Source organism: Phodopus roborovskii, unplaced genomic scaffold (assembly GCF_943737965.1).
Source record: "Phodopus roborovskii unplaced genomic scaffold, PHOROB, whole genome shotgun sequence".
Lineage (NCBI taxonomy): Eukaryota > Metazoa > Chordata > Mammalia > Rodentia > Cricetidae > Phodopus > Phodopus roborovskii.
In genome coordinates, this window is record NW_026126645.1 from 4,938,460 (window position 1) to 4,962,481 (window position 24,022).

At 50.6% G+C, this 24,022-nt stretch overlaps 1 protein-coding gene across 1 annotated transcript in view; it reads left to right on the plus strand.

The window, feature by feature from the left end:
• Positions 1-24,022, plus strand: part of Tmco4 (transmembrane and coiled-coil domains 4) — an 81,116-nt gene that overhangs the window by 56,012 nt on the left and 1,082 nt on the right. Inside the window, exons 13-14 of the mRNA XM_051173472.1 lie at positions 18,589-18,706; positions 20,160-20,277. Of these exons, the coding sequence (XP_051029429.1) occupies positions 18,589-18,706; positions 20,160-20,277 (236 nt within the window). The remainder of the gene's footprint in view (positions 1-18,588; positions 18,707-20,159; positions 20,278-24,022) is intronic.

Sequence of the window (24,022 nt, forward strand, 5' to 3'; positions counted from 1 at the left end):
TCTTGTATCCCAGACCACAACATCCTGTCTGTTGTTAGAGACCGCTGTAAAAACCACCTTGCCAAACCCCGGGGCTTGAGAAGGCAGAGTGGGGTCACTTCCCATGATTCTCTGGCAGCCTGATGAGGTCTCCTATCCACCGCGCCCCTCGTGCAGCCGGTCACAGTTGGAGTTTCTCTTGTGTATCTGAATGTTGTTGTTGGCTCCTTTGCTGTTCTCAGAGGGTATTGTCCCAGGAGGCCTTTGGAAGGCTGCCATCCTTCCTTACAGTTGTCATTTCCTGACCCCATCTGCAAACAGTGCACCTGGCTTTCCCTGCTTAGAGTGACATTCTGTCATCAGTAGAAGCAATTCTTCATGAAGAAAAAAAATCCCAGCCTCTGCCTCCAGATGATATAAATTACATGTTACCACCAAGCATCTAATGCAGTGGTTCTCAACCTTTCTAATGCTGCCTGCCACCCTTTAATACAGTTCCTCATGTGGTGGTGACCCCCAACCGTAACATTATTTTCTTTGCTACTTCATAACTGTAATTTTGCTACTATTATGAACCATAAAGTAAATATCCGATATGAAAGATATCTGATTTGCAACCCCTGTGAAAGGGTCATTCGCCCCCATCCCCCCCCCATAGGGTCATGACCCACAGGTTGAGAACCACTGACCTAATGTAAGCCAGGCTTCGGTTCCCCCTGCTGGGCATGCTGAGTCTTGTCACCATTTAACATGGTGGCTGGGAATGAGACTGCCCATCAGCTGCTTCCCCTGTGTTGGGCCTGGAAGCTAGAGAGAGAAGAGAGAGATAAGGGCAGGTGGCTTCTCAGGCTTGGCCAGGGCAGTATGTGGGTGTGCCTGCGCACAGCCTCTGGTAGTAAGGGCTCCCAAAGCAACTTTCCGGGCCTGCCAGTGAGAACACTAAGCGCATTCAGCTTTGCCACTGTGCACTACTTACCTAACCTCTGCATGCCTACACCTAATATGGGACTTTGTATACTTACCCCAAAGGGTGGTTAAGGGGTTAAAATGAGATCACAAGCTGCTAGCTCTGATTGTGTTCAGCAAAGACCGGCTTCTCTCTGTAAGCTCTAACCTGAGATTGTGCAGGGCACAGGGACGGAGGGGAGGGCTGTGTGGATGGTTGGACGCCTGATTCTCTGTGCTCTGGAGCTTCATGGGGTCCCCTTTCCAGCCCCATGATGGGCATGAACTCCAGATGGGCAGGGCCTGTCACCCCACTGTTTGGCACACAAGGTATTTAGCATAGGCAGGAGCTTGACTTGGGGCTAGGGACGCAAGCAAGGTCACCTGCGTGGGAGTTGGTGTGACTGGCAACAGCCATGTGCTGAGCTTATGCAAGCATTTCCTCATTTCTCAGCACCCCTTCCCCCAGCAGCACCCCCTGGGTGTGGGTGTGGCTTTCTCCCTGCTTCACAGATGAGAGGGGGCTTGCAGAGAGGACCTCTGGGGTTGTCATCAACCCAAACAAAGGTGGGATTCCAGAGTACATCCGGATGTGGTGTGCCTGGGGTTCCACAGCCTCTACAAGAAGCCTGCTGTGGGATGGTGGGAGACGCTGGCATGCTGGGATGCAAGATGGAGCTGGAGCTGAGTGGTTGGATGCTGGGGAAGGCTGAAGTCTCCGAATCCCGGAACAAATGAGCAGCTGAGTCAATCCCACACTGGACCACCTGTAGCCCACCCATGCCTGCTCAATCCCAAACCCAACACACACGGCAACTCTGCAGACCCCAGGAGCCTGCAGAGCCCACTGTTCTCTGCACAAGGTGTAGACTTCTGAGGAACGCCCAAGGTCCACAGATGACCTCCCTTCCAGCATCTTCTCCACCACCTGCTGCCCGATCCACACTCAGCCACACTCAGCAGTTCACACACTCAACCAACCCATGTTCCCTGTGGGTTCTCTCCCATCTCTGCTCCTATCCCTCCCCCACCCCCCACCCTGGGTAGACTTTTCTCCATCTGGAAGGTTCTCCTTCAATAGCAGTAATCACATTTGCATTAACTGTATTTTCCTGCACCTAGACGTGCTGAACTCTCAACATACAGTAGCTTGTGTAATCAGCAGCCCTGTGAGAGAGCTCTGATTAGCGTGGCCATCCATCCGGTCCACAGCTGAGCTCAGTGAAGTAGAGATTGGGGAGCCAGAGCACAGCCAGCAGGTGGCAGGGCAGGCAGCCTGGCAGAGGCCACGTGACATCCACCCCAGAGCTAGATCCACTCTTCCCAAGTGTCCTTCCCCACACTTGCTTCTTTTCACACCTGTCCCACAGGCCCATGAGTGGCTGTGACCCAGCAGTGTACCTCAGAGTCACCTGAGCACAGGACCAGTGGGATAGCTCAGCGGGTAGGGAGTCTGTCACCAAGACCTGAGTTCATTCCCCAGAGCCCAGTAACGGAGGTGAGGAGGAAGGAAGTGAGGAGGAAGGAAGGTGAGGAGGAGGAAGTGAGGAGGAGGAAGGAAGGTGAGGAGGAAGAAGGAAGTGAGGAGGAGGAAGTGAGGAGGAAGGAAGGAAGTGAGGAGGAAGGAAGGTGAGGAGGAAGGAAGGAAGTGAGGAGGAGGAAGTGAGGAGGAAGGAAGGAAGTGAGGAGGAAGGAAAGTGAGGAGGAAGGAAAGTGAGGAGGAAGGAAGGTGAGGAGGAGGAAGTGAGGAGGAGGAAGGAAGGTGAGGAGGAAGGAAGTGAGGAGGAAGGAAGGAAGTGAGGAGGAAGGAAGTGAGGAGGAGGAAGGAAGGTGAGGAGGAAGGAAAGTGAGGAGGAAGGAAAGTGAGGAGGAAGGAAGGTGAGGAAGAAGGAAGGAAGGTGAGGAGGAAGTGAGGAGGAGGAAGTGAGGAGGAGGAAGGAAGGTGAGGAGGAAGTGAGGAGGAGGAAGTGAGGAGGAGGAAGTGAGGAGGAGGAAGTGAGGAGGTGGAAGGAAGGTGAGGAGGAAGTGAGGAGGAGGAAGTGAGGAGGAGGAAGGAAGGTGAGGAGGAAGGAAGGTGAGGAGGAAGTGAGGAGGAGGAAGTGAGGAGGAGGAAGTGAGGAGGAGGAAGGAAGGTGAGGAGGAAGTGAGGAGGAGGAAGTGAGGAAGAGGAAGGAAGGTGAGGAGGAAGTGAGGAGGAGGAAGTGAGGAGGAGGAAGTGAGGAGGAGGAAGGAAGGTGAGGAGGAAGTGAGGAGGAGGAAGTGAGGAAGAGGAAGGAAGGTGAGGAGGAAGGTGAGGAGGAAGAAGTGAGGAGGAGGAAGTGAGGAGGAGGAAGGAAGGTGAGGAGGAGGAAGTGAGGAGGAGGAAGTGAGGAGGAAGGAAGGAAGGTGAGGAGGAGGAAGTGAGGAGGAAGGGTGCATGTTGTCTTCTCACTTCACATTCACCTTGGTTGAGAATTCTCCTGGGCCCTGTTTGATAGCTGTGACTTACTCTGGGGGAGGCAGCCGCTATGCTCACATCTTCAGCTCTGCATTCTAGGGTTTTCTCCTCAGGACCAAGGAAGGTTCCCTCTGTTCAGGTGGCTGCCCAGCTGTGTGTGGCACTACCAGTCTTCTTGGAGATGCCTGGCAGTAGGGAGTCTCTCCTGTTAGACCTGAGGGCCACTTGGACTTCTACTCTACCCTTTTCTTACCAAAACCTAATCCAGAGACTTCTAAGAAGTCAAAACATCACCTGTTTTGAGGATCCCAAGTCCCCAGAGCCCAGTGTATATCTAGCCTCTGTGGTGGCCCTGTAGGGACAAAAGCAGGCTCTTTCTTTGCTAAACTGCATTGGCCCACCCTGTAAAGTAGAATGAGTGAGATCTGCAGGCAGCAGGTGGGGGGTGGGGTTGTGCAGATACTGGGCCTGACATGGGCTTTTGAAACCTCGGAGCCCACCCTCTAGTGACACACGTCCTCCAACCAGGCCCGCCTGCTAATTCTTCTAATCCTTCTCAAACAGTTCTACTCTCTGGTGACCAAGCATCCAAATATCTGAACCGCAATTCCTTGGTCTGCCATAGGAGAACTCCCTTCCCCAGCGTTCCCTCCAGGAACAGTCCTTCCAGCTTGGAAGGTGTGGGAACTCTTCCTAAGAAATGCAAGCAGAGCAAACCCTGAGGCCATTAGGGGAGAGCCTCGGGTGTGGTCCCAGGAGCTCAGAAGCCCAGCTACCAGCTCTCCTGCAGCACCAGGGAGGGTATCACCAACAAAGGGGTAGAGCCAAAGTCACTGCCCAGTCTAGGGTCCTGTCAGACTGGGAGTGGGGCCTGGCAGATCCCAGCCAGGATGAGAGCTGCTTTGGTAGCGGTCAGCTCTGGGCTGTGCCCAATGTACCGGGAATCAGAGAGGATGGGCTGGTGACAGCGACTGGAGATGTAAGGCACTAAGGGCGAGGATGGTCTATAACAGGAAAGGCTGCTACGTGGGAAGGCCCAACCCTCTGCTTCTTCAACAGACCATACTTTAATACACATTCTCCTCAATCCCCCCCCCCCATGAGACAGGTAATTCTGTCTGTCTTCTACATGCACATTGGAATTTAGAGATGGTGAGGTAAGGACTGGAGAGGTGGCTCAGTGCCTGCCCTTCAAACACAAGAGCCTGAGTTCAATCCCCTGACCCACAAAAGAAACAATTGGCCATGGTGGTGTATAATCTCAGTGCTGTGGAGGCAGAGCCAGGTGGAGGTAGATTCCTAGAGTCTGCTGGCCAGCCAGTCTAGCCAAGTTGTTGAGTTCAAGTAAAACAAGGTAAACGTTCCCTGAGAGGGAACACTGAGGTTAGCCTCTGACCTCCACACACAAGCATGCACATACACACATTAAGGAACATGGAGAGTGAAGATGCACTCGCTAGTGTCTTTCCCCAATTCTGGAGCTCCTACTTCACCATAGGATTGTATGGCAGCCTCTCCTGTGCTGTGCTTCCAACCACAGCCACATCCCAGATCAAGCCACAGTGGTATTCCCCTCCATTGGCTCATTCATGGCATATTTACTGTGTGCCAAGTTCCGTACCGGGCTGTGGGGAAATGGCAGAGACAGCCCCTCCCTCGAGGAGCTAGGTGGCTTGGGATAAACAGCCCTGGCAGAGACATAGGTTGGGATCTTGTGAGTGCTTGGGGGTGAGGTGGGGTGTCGGCAGTGGAGGTGCCTGCCATCCAACCCAGCCACTGGCATATAGCAGGTGCTTTAAGTGGGTTCTCGTCCTGCCTTGCACGTCACATTCTTGGAAGCCACCTAGCTGAGACTTGGCATCTCTTCATACAGCACCATAGAGTGTAGACCATTATTTCCACCACTTCAAACACTGAGCATGTGGCTTAGGAGATCGGCCCTCTCCGTTTTGTCACCTTTGTATTTCCAGCTAACTGACTTACAGATGAGATTTATGGAGATGGCCATGAAGCATGCTGTGAGTTCTTCCTACAAAAGGTGTTGACGGAAGGTTCTGTCCTGCCCAGTCCCACAGCCGTTTAGTCTTGGCTTACTGGAGAATGCCTGAGCATCGTACCTTCCAGGTAGCTACATGGCATCTCACTGACCTTTCTCTATCCTAGTTTGGTATTCCCACCTGGCTAAATCCTGCCTGTCCACTAGCCAAAACAGCTTTATTCATCAACCAATATGAAAAACATATTCACAGCACACAGAAGGACATCCCCCATCACCAAGGCCTTTGGAGGAGAGGGGCAGGATCATGAGCTGCCTTAGCCTAAAGGGCACCACAGTGGCACCAGATGCCGGGGCCAACTGACTGAGCCATTGTCCTAGTCTCCCAGTGGCCCTGCCACACCAAGATGCTCCACCCTAAACTGCCCAGCAGTTCCCATGGATTGTTGTGTGGATATCCACCCCACCCCCACTGCCCTGTCAAAAGCCAGACAGGAAGCACACCTGCCAAGTGAGCAGGAGATGAGCATTGGCGGAATTAGCAGAGATGAACAGCCCCCTATCCCTCCCACAGCAACAGCGGTCTGTCTCCCAGCCAAGGGCACCAATTTGCTTTGGGAATGATGCCAGCTGGTGGCAGGGGTAAAGATGATGGTGCCAGCTGCCAAGAAGAGCCTCCATTGGGCCCTGGGCCCCGGATAATAATGGACTGTTCCTTCATTTTTTTTTCTTCCTATGTATTTGCTTTGAAACCATTTTTAAAATTGGATGGTTGGAGAGGGAGTTCAATTCAGACTGACTCATGCTAGCTGGCTCTGCCAGGAAAAAAAAAAAAAAAGCCCTATGAACCAAGAAATCAATTCCTGCCTCAGCTTATTTATGCATTTATTCTCCTCTTCATTCTAGAGGGACTTGAAGGGAATTAATTAAGGGCGATACATATTGTCCCTATCCAGTGGCCCAGTCCATTCAGTCAGGGCTGAGCCAACATGCCTTGGGGCATATTTGCTAAGCAATTAAAAAGCTTGCTTCTGCTGGACCCTGGGGTCCCTCACTTCTGTCCGACTGGGCTGGCTCCCCATCCCCCACCCCAGCTCCACCCCCTGCCGTGTACAGACTCATTTATCAACCTTCCTAGTGTCCTCAAGATGAAGGACAGGGAGGGTCGGAGGACTAAAGGAGCACTGATGGTATAGTTTAGAGATTTGAATTCAAGCCCAGATTCTGCTGATTTCTGTCTGTGTGACCTTGGGCAAGTCACTTCAATGCTCTGAACATTAGCCTGATTAGTAAAAATGATACCACTGTCTGTCATAACTATTCTGAATTTAACAGTTGTCACCTGCTGTCTGTGGACTACGGGACAGGCCGTGTGTAAAGGGCTTTGCCTGTTTTCTCTCACTGAGTTAAACCAACAGCCCTGAGAAGTAGACATTGCTAACTCTGTGTTGCTAACTCTGGTGCAGTGAAGGCCAGAAAATACATGAATGTGCATAGCAGAGCTAGGTTGTGGCTTGGTGATTAAGTGCCTGCCTAGCATGCACAAGACCCCGAGTTCAATCCCCAATATCACAAAGAGAAGAGTGGGGCAGTATAGGAGATACCTAGAAATTCATGTGTGAGTTTCCATGCAAGAGAGCAGAGCTTGGATCCAGGAGAAGTGCTCATAGCCAAGCCTGCATCCAAAACAACTGTGCTGTCCCCAGATGAGTAAGCAAGTTCCACATGTTTAGTCTCCCGAGAAAAGTTCACCAGCCTAGACACACAATTAAGTGGGAATGCATCTCTAAAGCTGTGTGGTGTGTGGCAGGCCAGGAAGCAGTAGCCAAGCAGGAGATTTGGCTACAGTCATTATCACCCTGTGTCTCAGCATGACTGTCACTGTGAAACGCCATGACCAAAAGCAACTTGGAGAAGACAGGCTTTATTTCACTGCACACTTTACAGTCCATCCCTGAGGGAAGCCAAGGCAGGAACTCAGGCAGGGCAGGAACCTGGAGGCAGGAGCCGATGCAGAGGCCATGGAGGGGTGCTGCTTACTGGCTTGCTCCCCGTGGATTGCTCAACCTGCTTTCTTATAGAACCCAGAACCCCCGCTCCAGGGTGGCTCCACCACGGTGGACGGAGCCCTCCCATCCAGTCATTCATCCAGAAGATGCCACAGACTTGCCTGCAGGTTGAGCATGTTTTCTCAATTTCATTTCCTCTTTGCAGGTGACTCTAGTCTGTCAAGTTGGAAGGGGGAAAAAAAACAGCAGGACACTGTGTTTTTCTCTATTATTAGCCTGTGCAATAATTAAGCTATGAATTTAGCTATTAGCTTCCTTAGTCAAGGCAAAAACAAAGAGTACTGTCCAGGGGATATGTAGGGGCAGAGATGCCAGCTCCCCAGAGAACAGGGCTTTCCATTTCAACCCAACCCGTGCAGTCTATGCTGGGCCATTGCCTTACAGGGCCTAGGTGCTCTGTTCAGACTTAATTAGCCAGCCAAATCTCACTCGGTGTCTCTGGCCTTTGCTCATTAGAAAGGTCAGTGTCAGCTCCAAAGGCTCCAAAGCCGGAGCTGTGGGCAGAAGGTCAGGCTGGAAAGATCGTTATCAGCTCGAGCTGAGAAGTGTGCTAGGGGACTTCCTCAGATAATCACCACTTCGACTTTTGGGGAGCACCTGAGGACCCGAAGGCTTAATTAGGCCACAAATCTGGGGTCTTCAGTCTGGTCAGTTTTACATTTTGAAATCCAATGGCTCTTAAGCTGGTTTGGCTTTGGGAGCCTGTTGTGTGCTAATCACAGACTCAGAGAGAGATCAGGGTGTGGAGTTAATCAGTCCTGCCCGCCCCTGCAGAACTCTGATGAAGAGTACTGCCCCCTTTCCAGTGTGCTGGGGATGGGGTGGGGGAGCTAGTGTGTGTGGAGTACAGAACCACAGGGCACAGCCATCCAGCTGCCTCCTTTCCTACCTGGCAGCATCTTTAAGGCTTGCCCCCCTTCCCCGCCCCTGCTACTTTCTCCCCACATCTTCCCCTGACCCAGCCCCCTCCCTCTCTCCTCCCCCCACCGCCACCCTCTGACGACTATCCCTGCTCTCAGGAGAAGAGTCTCTTGAATTTAAGGACTCTGTCACAGAGTATTGCTCCAGGAGGCCCAGCAGGTCTGACCCTTGCTGATACCCACATCAGGGTTCCTCCTAGTGTCCCACAAGGGTGGTGCTTAGCTCTGTGTGGTGTACCTTCCCTGCCGGCTCCTGAGAGACACCCTCAGTGCTGTGGTCAGCTCAGCTCCTTGCTGTGGCTTTGGGGACACACTTTACAGACGAGGAGGGCCCAGGAGCCACTTGTTGTGGCCCAGTCTCCCAGGCCAGCTTCTAGAAGCACCTGCTAGAGAAGCTGCCCTGCATTAAGAGCCTGCACAGAACTCAGCAGCTAATTAGATTTCCTGAGAAATGGCCACCAGTGTGATCCTTGCTTTTGTTTCCCTGGATAAGCATTTATTATGCATTAAATCTACTAAGTGGGGAAGGAATTAATATTGACCTGTTGATGGACAGCTGTTTCCAGACAGCCTCCCATAGAACCATCCTGAGTGCCTGCAAGTTCAGGGTTCTTGGGACATTTTTCCAAATGAGAATATGGCAGGGTGTAGTATTAGTCTGGGTTGTGACCCAAATACCTAACAAGAGGTGGCTTTTGAAAGGAAGGGTTTATTTTTGGCTCGTAGGATAAGGGCACAGTCCATCCAAGAAGAGGAAAAGCTCCAGCCACATTCAAGGCAGGATCTTTTGTTCTAGGCTTAGGGGGAGCCATCAGTCACTGAGAACTCTTCTGAGATGGGGCCAATGGTTAGGAGGTCCATGGACACATTCATGTGTTCCAAGGACATTGAGAGACACAGGTTGTGCTGAGTCTCCTTCTAGCATCCAGAGCTCAGCAACACCGAGCTGCTCAGGCAAGAAATAAGCATTGCTCTCCACCAATAGCCACATCAGCCATTCCACAAAAAGTAAAGATCTGCAAAGCTTCGGGCAGGAGGCTGAAGCAAGTGGAATATGCTCAAGGCCAATCTGTACAACAAAGTGAAATCCCATCTTCTTTAGAAGGGGGAGAGAGCTAGATATGGTGGTGCACACCTCTAATCCCAGCCGTTGAGAGGCAGAGGCAGGTAGATCTCTATGAGTTTGAGGCCAGTCTGGTTTACAAGAGTGTGGTCCAGGCCAGCCATAGCTACATGATGAAATCCAGTCTCAAATAAATAAATAAACAAATATAAGATAAACTATATACAAGGGAAAGAGGCTGCATGTATTTCAGTGGTATGGAATTCACACAGTATGTGTGAGGTCCTGGATTTGATCCTCCAAATTGCCAAAACTAAATAAATAAATAGTGGGTGTGGTAGCTCACACTTGAACTCAGGGAGAAGAATTACCACAAATTCAAGGCCAGTCTAGGCTACATAGGGAGTTCTAGGCCAGCCTGGGCTACAGATGAGCTCCTGTCTTAAAGGAAACTGGTGATGGTAGCACCTGCCTTTAATCCCAGCACTCAGGAAGGAGAGGCAGGTGGATCTCTGTTGAGTTCGGCCTGGTCTACAGAGCGAGTTTCAGAACAGCTAGGGCTGTTACACAGAGAAACCCTGTCTCAGAGAGAGAGAGATAGAGCGAGAGAGAGAGAGGGAGAGAAGGAAAGAGAGGGAGAGAGAGAGGGAGAGAGAGGGAGAGACAACGGTGAGAACAAGAGAGGCAGAAAGTGAGGGGGTGGACAGAAACAGGTCTACATTAGCATAGTTCTGGAGTGGCAATTGTGTAGACTAATTAGCTTCCAGATACCTTGCAGTATAAATTCTCCCATTACAAAAACCCCATAAGTGCTAATGAAGTTGCAGCAGGTACTCCTTGAAATGCTGAACTGAGCCCTCAAGAGGAAAAGAAACAAGAAAGAAATAGAAAAATCAAAGCACAAGCCAGTAACCCAGACTTAGGAGGCTGGAGCAGAGGGAAACAAGCCTTGGGCTCAGACCTCACGCTTAGAAAAACAGCTCCTTACAGTTATCAAAGTCATAGATAGTAAAAGGCCAGAGGTGTGGGTGGCGCATGCCTTTAACCCCAGCACTTGGGAGGCAGAGGCATACAAATCGTCATGAGTTCGAGGCCAGCCTGGTCTACAAACTGAGTTTCAGGTCAACCAGGACTACATAGTAAGAAGCCTGTCTCAAAAATAAGACCAAAACAAGAGGACCCGTGGTGTGCAGCCAGCCATCACTGCCACCGCCCCTCAGGCAGAAGGCCACACTAGCACAAGAATGGTCTCTGGCCCAGTTGCCAATAGTGTTCCCCTCTGAAACCTCTTGAGCTGGGCTTCCAAGTTCCACATTGCTCCCAGCACTGTCTTCCAAGCTCCTACTAGGATGGCCCATTAAGCCTCACTTACAGCACTCAACCACCTTCCTAGTCCAAAGCCTCAGAGTCTTCTGCCTTCCTCCAAAAACTGCATAGTTGAGATGGCCGCAGTGGTGGCCCACTCACTCCCTGGTAACAACAAGTTTTTTTATTGTTGTGATGATATCCTGTGACCAAGGCAATTTACAAAGCGAAGCATTTGAGGCTCCCAGTTCCACAGTTAGACTTTATGACTGATGGGGGGGGCTAGCTGGAGGCAAGCAGGCATGGTGCTGTAGCATTGCTTACATCTCAATCCATTCAATCCACAACCATGAGGCAGAGAGAGCTAACTAGAAATGGCCTGGACTTTCGAAACAGCAAAGCCCACGCCCAGCAGTGGCACACCTCCTTCAGCAAGGCCACACCTCCTAACCCTTCCCAAACAGTTCCATCAACTGGACATCAAATACTCAAATCTGTGAGCCTACGGGGTCATTCTCATTCAGACCACCACAGTGCATCTTAAGAACCCAAAGGCTAGGGGATAGCTGTGTGTCAGAGCACTTGTCTAGCATGTGCAAGGCCCTGGGTTCCACGCCCAGTGTCAAAAAGTAACAGATAGAAAATGTGTGGTAGGTCATGGTCCTCCCTTTCTCTTCCTTAGCCGTATCTCTTCACCCACTTCAGTTTGACACATGGGTCAGATGTACCCTCAGCCTAGTCACCAGATGTCACTCTTCTTGGGATTTTCAGGCTGCCAGGGTACCAAGGTTCCAGAGTGTCAGGGTGCCAGGCTATCTTTCACAACCACCAAACTAGAAATAGTCATCTTTATGGGTACCTGTGATCTGTTTACATAACTCAATTTCAGAAAGCATCGTAGTTGTCAAGACATACATAATTCAAAATTGCATCCAATCACAAAGGGAAGTGAGATAGACAAGAGGGAGCTGAAATGTAGAAGTGGCCAAAGCCTGTATGGTACTCATTGTGTGGCCCAGGACAGCTTTTATAGGTCTCTGAGACTGAGTGTCCCGTGGTGGAATGGAGGAAGTCCGCTTACTTCCAGGATCACTTGGTCCGGAACTTTTCCTAAAGTAAGAGGTAATGATGGTAAAAGATAGATAGATAGATAGATAGATAGATAGATAGGAAGGAAGGGAGAGAGAGGAAGGAAGGAAGGAAGGAAGGAAGGGAGGGAGGGAGGGAGGGAGGGAGGGAGGGAGGGAGGGAGGGAGGAAGGAAGGAAGGAGAGAGCCAGGCATGGTGGAACACACTTGGTATCCTAGTACTAAGTGACTGAAGCGGGAGGATTTACAAATACAAAACCAGCCTGAACTATATAGAGAGGAAGATACTGTCTCACAGGAAAAAAATTAAAGCAGGGAGTGGGGTGAGTGTTAGAGGTAGCAAGATGGCTCAGTCGGTTCCTGTAGCTGCAAACGTGAGGACCTGAGTTCAGATCCATGTAAGACAGCCAGGCTTGGCTTGGCTGTGCACATCTGTGACAGAAGACAAGTGGGGCCTCAGGGTTTGCTGACCGGGTTAACACGCACACACACACACACACACACACACACACGCACACGCACACACACACACACACACACACACACACAATTCTTCTAAGGAAAGGAAAGGGAGCCAGGCATGGTGACTCACGCCTTTACTCTCTACGCTCTGGAGGCAGAGGCAGAGGGAATCTCAGTGAGTTCTAGACCTATCTGTCTATATAATGTGTTCCAAGCCAGCAAGGGGCTACATTGTAAGACCCTGTCTCAAAATGGGGGGAGGCTGGAGAAATGGTTTAGTGGTTAAGAGCATGTAGTGTTCTTTCAGAAGACCCAAATTTGATTCTCAGTACCATGTCCGGCTGTTCATAACTGTAATTCAGGCAGTTACAGAGGATCTGACTGCTGCTTCTGGCACCCACCTGGCACTGAACTCATGCACAAATGCACCTGGACACATGCGTGTGTAATTTAAAAAATATTAATAAAATATTTCTTCAAATATTTATTTGATTAGCCCAACCCTAGAATCCTCACACTCCCGATTGGCTGAACATTAACTTGGCTGTCCCCAGACACCAGCAGAAACACACAGCCGACAGTGGCTCCCTCAGCTGGCTTTCCTCGCCACAATGACACACAATCCACAAACGCATTTGATGTAATTTATCTCCCAGCCATGAAACTGTACGCAACAGTTGCTTGAACCAAGTCAAACCTGACTTCAGCCTACCTGGGGGGCAGCCAGGAGAAGCCAGGTGAAACATTGATTTTGAGGTTCCTGGGGTGCAGTAATAGCCGTCTCACTCTGTGAGGGTATCAGAGAGCAGAGATGAAAGCTTAGTGGTCCCCTTGAAGACCCCTGATCAGCGGGCCAAATAGGTCCCTCTAGATGGTGTCCCACCAGTGTGAGCTTCCAATAGGGCCAACACTGTGGTCAGAGCCCCCCTTCTCCCAACTCATCTCTCTCGCTTTGTAGTTTCCTCTCCCTCTATGGTATACATATGTGAGCATCTTTTCAACAGACTTGGTTTGTGTTAGACACAGCTCAGATCATCTCAAAGCCCTTTCTTGCAAACCCACAGCCGGCAGACAGCATCCTTCCTCCCCACCCCATCTTGTTCCCACCTTATCACTGTCTGCACACATGAACCCCTGGCAGGAGGGAAAGGATCCATCCACTTTTAAGGTCTGCCTTGAGATGCTCTGGGCTTTCCAGCTGAGAAAGTCTCATTACTGACAACGTGACAGGCATGTGGGAGTGTGCTTATTCCTCTCTGGCCATTTGGGGAGACACCAAAAGCTCTGTGCACATCGGTTTTCCTTTAACGAGGCCCACTGTGGGGACAGGGAGACTCACAGAGGTCAGAGCAGCTATGGCGGCTTCCATGGGTGAAGCTAGCCCCCTGTGATATGTTCTTTAAATGTTTGGTTTTAGAATTTATACATACATAGTTTTCAAGGCTGTCAGGGAAAAGGGTGCCCCTTCTGGGTCCTGAATGAGTTTTGGAAAAGCTGAGGCCAGCTATCTTTAGACTTCTAGGAGTGCTGAGTGGTGAAAATGTTGTCCCAGGAGTCTGGGGGGGGGAGGTAAGGGGAGGCAGTGGAGAGATGTAAACTGTTAGCAAAATGCTGACAAAATGAAGGAAGAAGCTGGGTGGTTGATGGCGCTCACATTTAATCCCAGCACTTGGGAGGCAGAGGCTGGAGGATCTCAGAGGTGGGGCCAGCCTGGTGTACAGAGTGAGTTCCAGGACAGCCAGGGCTACACAGAGAAACCCTGTCTTGAAAAATAAATAAATAAATAAATAACAACAACAAAAAACAATGACAAAAAAATTAAGGAAGAACACAGCACAATGACAAAGATGTCCTTGATGCCACTGAGCAAACACTTTATTCATAAAGATTTATTTTTAATCTTCCATTATGTCTAGGGGTTTGAATGCAGTTGCCCAGGCAAACCAGAAGAGGGTGCCAGATCCCCTAGAGCTTGAAATTTTGGTGGTTGTTTGAGTTGCCCAACACGGGTGCTGGGAACTGAACCAGGCTCCTTGGCCAAGAGCAGCAAGAGCTCTTAACCACTGAGCCATCTCCCTGGCTCCCTGAATTGACACTTTAATGTGACAAGGGGTTGAACAGGTGGCTCAGTTGATAGAGCTCTCATGTGCCATGCATGGAACCCTGAGTTCTATCCTCAGTGCCTCATTAACTTGGAGTGGTGACCTTTACCTATAATCCCAGCAGCAGGGAGGTAAACGTAGAAAGGTCCCAAGTTCAAGGCTATCCTCCACTCTATAACTTGATGGGAAATGTTATATGTATTTTCTCACAATTAAATTTTTTAATGTTTTTTTTTTTCTTTTTGTTTTTCAAGACAGGGTTTCTCAGTAGCTATGGAGCCTGTCCTAGAATTCACTCTGTAGACAAGGCTAGTCTTGAACTCACAGAGATCCACCTGCCTCTATCTCCTGAGTGTTGGGATTAAAGGTGTGTGCCACCACTGCCCAGCTCACAATTAAAAATTTAAAACCAGGGATTGAGGGTGGATATGGCAGAACATTTGCTTAATGTGCACTTGAAATATTTAAACTAGTGTGGGGGAATTGGTTAGGAGCTGCTGGTTAAGAGCACTGGCTGCCCTTGCAGAGGATCCGAGTTCAGTTCCTAGCACCCACATCAAGCAACTCACAACTACCTATAACTCCATGGGATCCAGTGAGCACTCTTCTGGCTTCCAAGAGCACCTGTACAGAGAACACATATGCATAACCACATACAAAACACATAAATAAAAACAAAATATTTTTAGGAGATTTAGGAACAACATTTAAATACTCTTCCATACCCTGTCAGCAATTAGCATTTTCCAGTCACTTCATTGGGGGTTTGTTTTGTTTTGTTTTTGAGATAGGGTTCCATGTATCCCAGGCTGGCCTAGAACTAGCAATATAACCAAGGATGAACTTTTGTTAGTTACTGTTTCATTGCTATGAGGGGACACCATGACCAGATCATCTTTTTAAAGAAAGCATTTAATTAGGGACTTGCCTACAGTTTCAGACAGTGAGTCCATGGTCATCATGGCGGGGAGCATGGCAGCATGCAGGCAGGCATGGTGCTGGAGAAGGAGCTGAGAGCTACATCTTGATCTGCACCTCCAGTGATACATCTTCTACAAAAAGGCCACGCCTCCTAATCCTGCCTAAATAGTCCGCTAAGTGGGTACCAAACATTCAAATCTATGAGCCCACGGGGCCCGTTCTCATTCAGACCACGACAGCCTTGAACTTCTGATCCTCTTGCCTCTAGCATTCAGATGCTGGGATTACAGACATCCACCAGCACACCTAGTTCATTTCATGCTGGGCATGGAACCTATCCACATCCTCGGCCTCGACTTCTATCTTGAATGCATTGCTCCTAGGCTAGAGTAACAGAATTGGTAAACGTAGAGAACTGTGGAAGGAAGGGTGCCAGATCACACATGGGATGACTGAAAGTCCCGAGAGCAAGCCAGGGCGACGGTTTGACTGGCAGGCTTTCTTTCTCAACAGGAGGCACGAGACCTCCCTACTGCCAAAGTTATAGCAGGATGGAGGGCCACCCGCCCCCATGGTAATAGCAGAATATGAATAAGATCTAAGGAGGTGTTGCAAAAATGAGAAATCCAAGCACAAAAGCTGTCCATGTCTGTGACTTCTGAACTTGAAGATAACCTCACTCCTTTTACATAAGAGTATGAATATTTATAAGCTTGGGGGTGGAAGGCATATGCTAAGCAAGTGCTCTACCATTGAGCTGCATCCTCAGCCCTGTGGGTCCATACTTAATACCTCAAACTGTCACAGAAGGGAAAGCCTGAGCCAGAAAATGACTTTTGGCAGATACTGTCCCCACAGCAAAAGAACACCAGAGCCATTAAATGATCATCCCTGGCATCTTTGTAGTTTTACATTTACTTACTTTGTTTGAGGCGGAGGGTAGGGGGGGTGGGGTGTGTTATATGTGGGGTTTGTGAATGTGTGTTGTGTCTTGTGGATGTTGTATCTGTGTTGTGTATATATGTTGTTTGTGTGTAGTGTATGTGGGTTGTGTGTGTGGGCTGTGTATGTGTATTATTTATGTGTGCGTGTTGCATATGTATGTATATTGTATATGTATGTGTGTGTTGTATGCGTATATGTTGTGTGTGTTATGTATGTGTATTGTGTAGGGATGTGGGTTTGTTTGTTTGTGTATTTATGTGTGTGTTATGAGTGTATGTGTGTCTGAGTGTGGTGTGTATGTGTATGTGGGGAGGGTGTATGCATGCACACATGCAAGCGTGCATGACTCTGTTCCCATGTGGAGTCAGAAGACAATTTGACTTGGTCTCTCCTTATGCCATGTGTGTTCCTGGGATCAAATCAGGCACTCTTACCTACTGAGTGTCTGTCTCATTAGCCTCTGTCGTTCTACATTGATCTTGAAAAATAGGTGCATTCTGTACTGACTGTACCTCCTGACTCACAGATCACATGTCCTTATGAGGGGGCTGCTGGACACTGAAGGTGCAACCTGATAACAATTTGTTTTCAATGCAGGGATGGGAACACAGGACCTTGCATGTACTACACAAGCACATTAACCCTGAATGATGATCACAACACCTAAATTATTTTAGAGGGTGAGCTAGTAGATTATATTCCAGGCTGGCCTTGAACTTGCTATATACCAGAGGATGGCCTCGAACTCTTGACTCTCCCACCTACACCTCAGAAGTGCTGGGATCACAGATGTGTGACACCATGCCCAGCTTCAGACAGTAGATTGATGCTGTGCCTTTCCCACAGCCCTTTTTCTTAACACAGCCTCCTCTTCCTGTCCTTTCCATGTCTAGAAACTTCAGAGGATGGGTAATAGCCTCTGACTTCCCACCCCGGATTCCACAGCAGTGGTTCTTGCCAGCTTTCCTTAGCCAATGCCTGTGTGTTGCTAAGCATTTATCTTGTAGTTTGTGCCCAGGTTTTACCCCCATGCAGAGAGCAAATATTTTGAATGCAAACTCATCAGAGAGTGGAAAGAAGGAGTTTGCCAGGCAGCTGCCAACTGAGCTTCAGGGGTGGCAAAATGCATGTCCAACTCCACCTGGTTCATGATCACTCTGGACAACCATAGGAGGTTCAGTGGCAAGTCTTGGTTCAAGGTCAAAGCAGTTGCCTTTTTAGGCGTTTCTCTGTGGCTCTCTCTGGATCTAACAGTTGCCCAGAAATCTTGCTATTGTTCCTGATGGCCACAAGGAGGTGTAGCACTCCACCAGCTGTTCCCTGGCAGAAGGACCACTGGCCAGGGAGATGGAATTCCCTAGCGCAAAGGAGGCATCTGAATGGCCACCTCAGAAGTCCTGGCCCAGTGATGACCAGAGATCCACACGCCTCTCAGTTTCTGCATTAGAAGCAAGAATGGTCCCAGGAACCCCACAGCTATCCAGATACTTTGAGTTGTAGTCCTTGCTGGGTTCTCTCTGGCTGTGTGACCTTGGGCTGGTGCCATCTTCTCTCTGAGCCCATTTCCCCATCTTCCAAGGGAAGGGTTCAGAATGAGGGACACAACAGGCCATCCATGTTCTCAGTGGGTGTGAGCTTTCGGGTGGTGGAAAGATGCCCTGGTTCCAACTTGAGCTGTGTCACTTACTATCTATGTGCTATGCAAATGTGACATTTTGCAGGAATACATCAGGCATGTAAGGGTCTAACTCAGGGCTGTAGGTGTCACACACACACACACCCCATTGCTCGCTCTCTCTCTCTCGCTCTCTCTCTTTCTCTGTGTGTGTGTGTGTGTGTGTGTGTGTGTGTGTGTGTTGTGTGTGTGTGTGTTAGGATATATGCTCTCATTGACACTCCAAGACTATTAATTAAGTTTACCTTGAATCAGAGGATGGAGTCAGCAATTGGCTGACTGGAATTAACCATAGAGATTTTGGAGGACCCCCATAGGGGGGCACAGGAAGATATAGTCAGGGGTTTGGGAGATTTTCAGCCCTTTCTATCTGGAAAGTATGGAGAGTTAAGGTCAGCCGATTGTCCCTCTATTACTCTTTGGATCTATCTGGTTTTTACCCCAATATCTGACTCCCAAGTTTTTATTAATAATAGAACAATGTAGGTAACTGCTTCATTGTGTATCCATGTGTAAGTGTGTATGTGTATGTGTGCAACAATGATTGCCTGTATCATTATCAAGTCCCCTGGCACCCTCTACCTTTCCCCATCCCATCCCCTACACGAACTACCCTCACCCTCCCACCGGGACCCACTGTGGCATGGAACACTAACAGACTCTGCTGGGCTCTCTCGACAGATTGCCGAGGTATCATTGAGGATGTGGTCCTTCTGGGCGCACCGGTCGAAGGGGACCCCAAGCACTGGGAACCATTCAGGAAGGTGGTGTCTGGAAGAATTGTCAATGGCTACTGCAGGTCTGTCTGAGTCTCATGCCATGGGGGAGGAAATAATATTTCCGGAGGACCTAGTGCCCCCCACAGCCTTGCTAGACACAAGAAGCCTCTATGCTAGAAGATTCCAGAAGCTGGCCACTGGCTGCTAGCACTGCAGCCAGGGCCAGGAGTTCAGATCTGGGAGGCAGCCCACCCTGCAGGATGGCCATTGACAGGGACAGCTTGCGTGAGTCACCCCTCTGTCAGGCACAAGGTCACCTGCAGGATGACTGCAGATTATAATTGGAGGGGGAGCACAGGGATCGCTCTGAGACTGAAACCTAAGGGACCCAGATAGAAGCCCGCTGAGGCTCAGGCATGTGTGCCATTGGCAGTGAGGTGTTGGGGCTCCGTTCTGGGAGCATGATTTCTGAGCTGGGATGGGAAGATGGCAGAAGCAGCTGGCAGTGTGGAGAGCCAGCATCCTGGGCCCAGGCCCTCTGGAAAGCTGGGAGGGATGGGGGGACCTGGGGGCGGGCTGGGGGAGCAGCCCTGTCTCAAGTGGGAGGAGAGGCCCTCAGAACTTCATTCTGAACAGTAACTCCAAGCTCCCAGAAAGCAGCTCCACCCTAAGCTTGCAAGAGTACACTGTGTTATGCAGGCTACAGGCTGGCTAGCTGTAAAATTCCCACCGTGAATTCTGAACCACCACCGGTCACCTAGAGAGGGTGAGGCTCTAAGCTCAAAATCAAAGGGCAGGAAGGTGACCATTATCTTTTTGAGGCAGGCTCTCAGGCTGGCTTTGAACTCTGTATAGACAAGGGTCCTCCTGCCCCCACCTCCCAGGTGTTGTGGTACACAGACATACACCACCAATTCTGGTTTATGCAGTGCTGAGGATCAAAAGCAGGATTTGTGCATGCTTGGCAAATATCCCGTCAATCGAGCAGAGTGCTTGCCCAGGCCCCAGGGACCCAATATTACAATTTAAAGAAAATGTATATAATATATACAATACATACATACATACATACATACATACATGGAACATGGGGTAAGTGGCTGAAGGCTTGAGCCAAAGTGTGCAACCCACACTGTAAGGGTCATGCTGGGCTCAGAGGTCAGAACTGGAAGGGAGGGTGAAGCAGAGGCTCTGAGTGACAACTGAAGGCAGAGGGATAGAAAATAGAGGGAGGGCCTGTGATGGATCAGCCTGCAGGAAAAGAGCAAATGGGGGGGATTCCCATTTGAAGGGATTCATCTCAGCAGAAGGGAGGAGGAGGCACCAGCTGCGGGTCAGAGCCCCTCAGAGCGTCTAGGAAAACACTCTGGTATCCACAATCCATCCCAGCATTTGGAGGCTGAAGAGGGAGGATTGTGAGCTTGAAGCCAACCCAGGCTACAGTGTCCAACTGTGCCCAGTTGCTCAGTTGCCCAGCGTTCAGATGCCCAACCTGGCCAGGCTCAAGCTGATGGTGCCGGTTTCTGTTTGCAGGGGAGACTGGTTGCTGGGCTTCGTGTACCGCACATCTTCCGTGCAGCTGCGGGTCGCAGGCCTCCAGCCCGTGCTGCTACAGGACCGGAGGATGGAGAATGTAGACCTGTCCTCAGTGGTGAGTACTAGTCTCTCCCTCCAAGGGCTCCCCAATGGCCCGTGTATTTGGGACAGCGGGTCACTGAAGCACTTGGGGATAGTACCTGCACGGACCTGCCTCCTGTGGGCTCCATGCCAGCCTTTCCCCTTGGCTATGTAATCCTCAAGCTGCTGTCAGACAGAAACTGTTGTGTCCCATTTCCAGATGAGGACATCAAAGTTTAGGAGAATTCCTGTCCCTGATTAGCAATTCACAGGGCTGGATCCAAACTCTAGAGTCTTCACATTACCGCCACACCCTCCCCCACGCCCGCATCAATAACCAGATCACCAGTCAGGGCATCAGCTCGACTCAAAGCAGTAGATCCTGGTGCTGACCAAGCAGAACATAGGATTATGTTTCCTTAAGATGCAGGGCCCAGGGCCCTGAGCTCATGAGTGCTCCCTAACACTAGCCCCCTCCTCGCCTGGCTCCCCACCACCCTCACTTCCTCAGTTTGGAGATTAGCTGCTCTCAGACCTCTCCCTCCTCAAACACCTTGGCTTTGGCTCAGCTCCTGCCTAATAATAGCTCTTTATCACATTAGGGGCCTCGGCAAAGCGGTGCTTTCCTCCTCTGACTAATTAGAGGCAATTAGCATTGCCTTTGTGTCCCTGGCTTTCCTCGGCAGCTCTCGAAGAGGAGGGGCTGGCTGGGCTCCCTAGGTAGGACTTGCCTGGCAGCTCCCTTTGCACCAAGAGCTACAGACCTGCTCCATCCCTCCTCCCTGTGCCAGGCAGGGATCATCTTGAGGGGGGGGGAAATAAAGGGACCCTGGCTAGGATGCCTCTCTGGGCTGCAGCAGGTGAGGGATTTTACCACCCCAGGGCTCGCTCACTGTCTGAATCTGTCCAGGAAGCCCTGGTCCAGGACAAAACTCTCCGTGTCCCAGAGGTTGTACTTGGATTCTAGAACTTAACAAAGGGTCAACCATGGAGTACAACAGTCAGTACAGCACCATTGTCAGGTGACAACAGCCGCCATGAATCTGGGACCAGAAGGTCCCAGAAGACATACTGATCCATCATTCAGATGTGGAAACTGAGGCTGTGGCGTGTGACAAACATGACTTTCTGAGTCCCTTGTGACCACACCCCTTGGTGGAAATAACTCAAGTGGGGATTTATTTGCACTCATGGTTTAGGCAGGCTTCAGTCTGCCAGGGTGATTGACAGCAAAGGGGGAGGGAGGAGCCAGGGGGCCTGGGTGGCAATTCAAAGTCCATTTCTTGTGACCTACTTCCACCAGCTGGGCCCTACCCCCTAACGGTCCCACAGCCTCCCAGCACCGCCCCCTGGAGAGCGAATGGTCAAGAGCATGAGCCAGAAACCCAGGGAAGCTACCTCAGAGCTTGCACCCTTGTGCACCTGCATCCCTAAACCTCATCAACAGTTTGCAGCCCTGCCAGCACGCGTGTGTCCACATGGTCTCCTGCTCATGGCAGCCCATGTGATGCTGGGGTTATCATCAGTTTCATTTTACAGAAGAAGCATGTGGCAGCAAGGAACCCGGGGCCTAGTAGGCAAGGAAGGGGTCCTCGGCACAGACAGGTGGGGTGGTGGCAGCCAGGCCAGGTCTCTTGCAAGGCAAGAGAGGAGGAATGTTGGGGTCAGTTCATACCCACACAGACCCGGTGACCCCTTGAGTCCATAGTCTCTAAGCCAGTAGTCTAGCGAGGCTTTGCTAATTGACAATATGTGGTGGGAGCTGCTGCCTGGTGTGACTGACAGTATGTGGTGGGAGCTGCTGCCTGGTGTGATTGACAGTATGTGGTGGGAGCTGCTGCCTGGTGTGACTGACAGTATGTGGTGGGAGCTGCCTGGTGTGTCCTGAAGCTGCACCCTCTACCCAGAATCATTCACGGAAGATAGTTGCTTTGCATTAGTGATGTCTGACTGTATAGAGCAGTGGGCAGGGCTCAGTGGGACAGCTGGGGAGATGGCCCTAGGCTAAAAACTTGAGTCAACATCAGCTGTGTGGAGCACACGCGACCCACCTTGCCTTGTGGGGCCTCCCTGCTACTGACTATAAACAGAGTCCCAGCAACAATGACTCTGTCTTGGATCTCCATAGAATAGCAGCTGGGGGACTGTGCATGGCCAAGACCTGACCAGTCTATGGCAGAGGAGGCTAGAGCTGTGGGCTGTGGGTGTGATGGCCACCTCAAGTCAGATGACAATGGCACTGCCCTTCCTGGCTGTCTGTTCCCACACAGCCCTGGCACCAGTCCTTCCCCAGGGTCCAAAAGGCTCAGGGAAGCATCTCTTATTTGTTCATAGAGAACTGGTTAGTGTTTGTCGCTGTGGGTCTGAAGGGTCTGTTGACTGGAATTCAGATTTGATAACCAGAGCTTAAGAAGCTGCCTTGGGCTCCCGAATGGATCAGCCCAGTTAACTCCCCATCTTCATCTCCCGCTTTGAGGTAAATTAAAGTCAGAGAACACATGTCTACGCAGCACCTACTAAACACCAGGCACAGTGTGTTGTGATTTGCAAGTACTTCTCACACCCCATTGAAATGGATTAGCACTGACACAGATTTGGAAACATTCCTATGAGATGCCTTGGGGACTGAGCATATGGCTCAGACAGCAAAGAATGAGGGTCTGAGTTCAGGTCTCCAGAACTGTGATGGGACGGAGAGGGGCCACAGAGACTGGAGTGTCTCCAGAGCTTGCTGGACAGTCTAGCCAAATAGATATGCTCCAAGTGAGAGACCCTGTCTCAAAAAAAAAAAAAAAAATAGGGTGGAGAAAGATCGAGGAAGACAGCTGACCTTTCACCTACACACACACACACACACACACACACACACACACTCGGAGGGTGGGGTAAGAGTAGGCACTCATTCTCCCGGAAGTATGGGAAATAGCCCTGCTTCCTCTCTGCTTGGCCCCTCTGGACTGCTGTACGTGAGCGAGCCTGGGACTAGATCATGTACCATGAACAGAAAATTACTTGACTTTTAACAATGGCAACTGGCATCCAAGACTGTGGCGCTGGCGCCTAGTGGCGGCTTCAGGCTGCATCACCTCATGGGGGAGGGGCAAGCCGGCTTCGGGGTGAAGTCTCTGTGAAGCCAGAGGCAGAGCCCTGGGCCCCCAGCCATCTGCCCAAGCCCCTCCTCTCAGGGCTGTTGTTTTCAGGGTCTTCGGCACACAATGAGGAGGGCAAGGGGAGAGTGCTTAGGAGGGACCAGGGCTAAGTGGGCGGCTGATGGGGCCTCAGTAAGCTGTGAGGAAACACAAGCTTACAGGCTGTGACAAAACTTTATTTCCGGCTTGGGATTTTTTTCCCTGGGGAAACCCCCCTAGCCACCCTATGAGGGAGCTCCTCCTAATGCTGGGGGCAGAAAGGCCACCCAAGGTCCCACAGCTCTTGGAGAGCAAATGCTGAGCCCCTCCCCTGCCTGCTAGCCATCAGGGTGGGCCTTCCTGCCCCAGAGGACCCACATATTTGGAAAAGTTTTCTTCAACTTCCCTAGCTCAGATCCTATAGACCCTCCTGTCCCCTTCCTTCCCCCCCCCCCCAGTGCACCCTGCACTTGAAAATCACTGGTAATTGGGACCTTAGAATGCCGAATAACTTTCTCCATTGATATTTCAATTACCCTGGGATGCTGAGTAACTGTCTGAGGGCGGAGCTTAGCATGGATCCCAGGGAACTGCCCTGTCCACCTACCCATCATCCTGCCCACCTACCCACCATGGTCCTCACTCATAGTC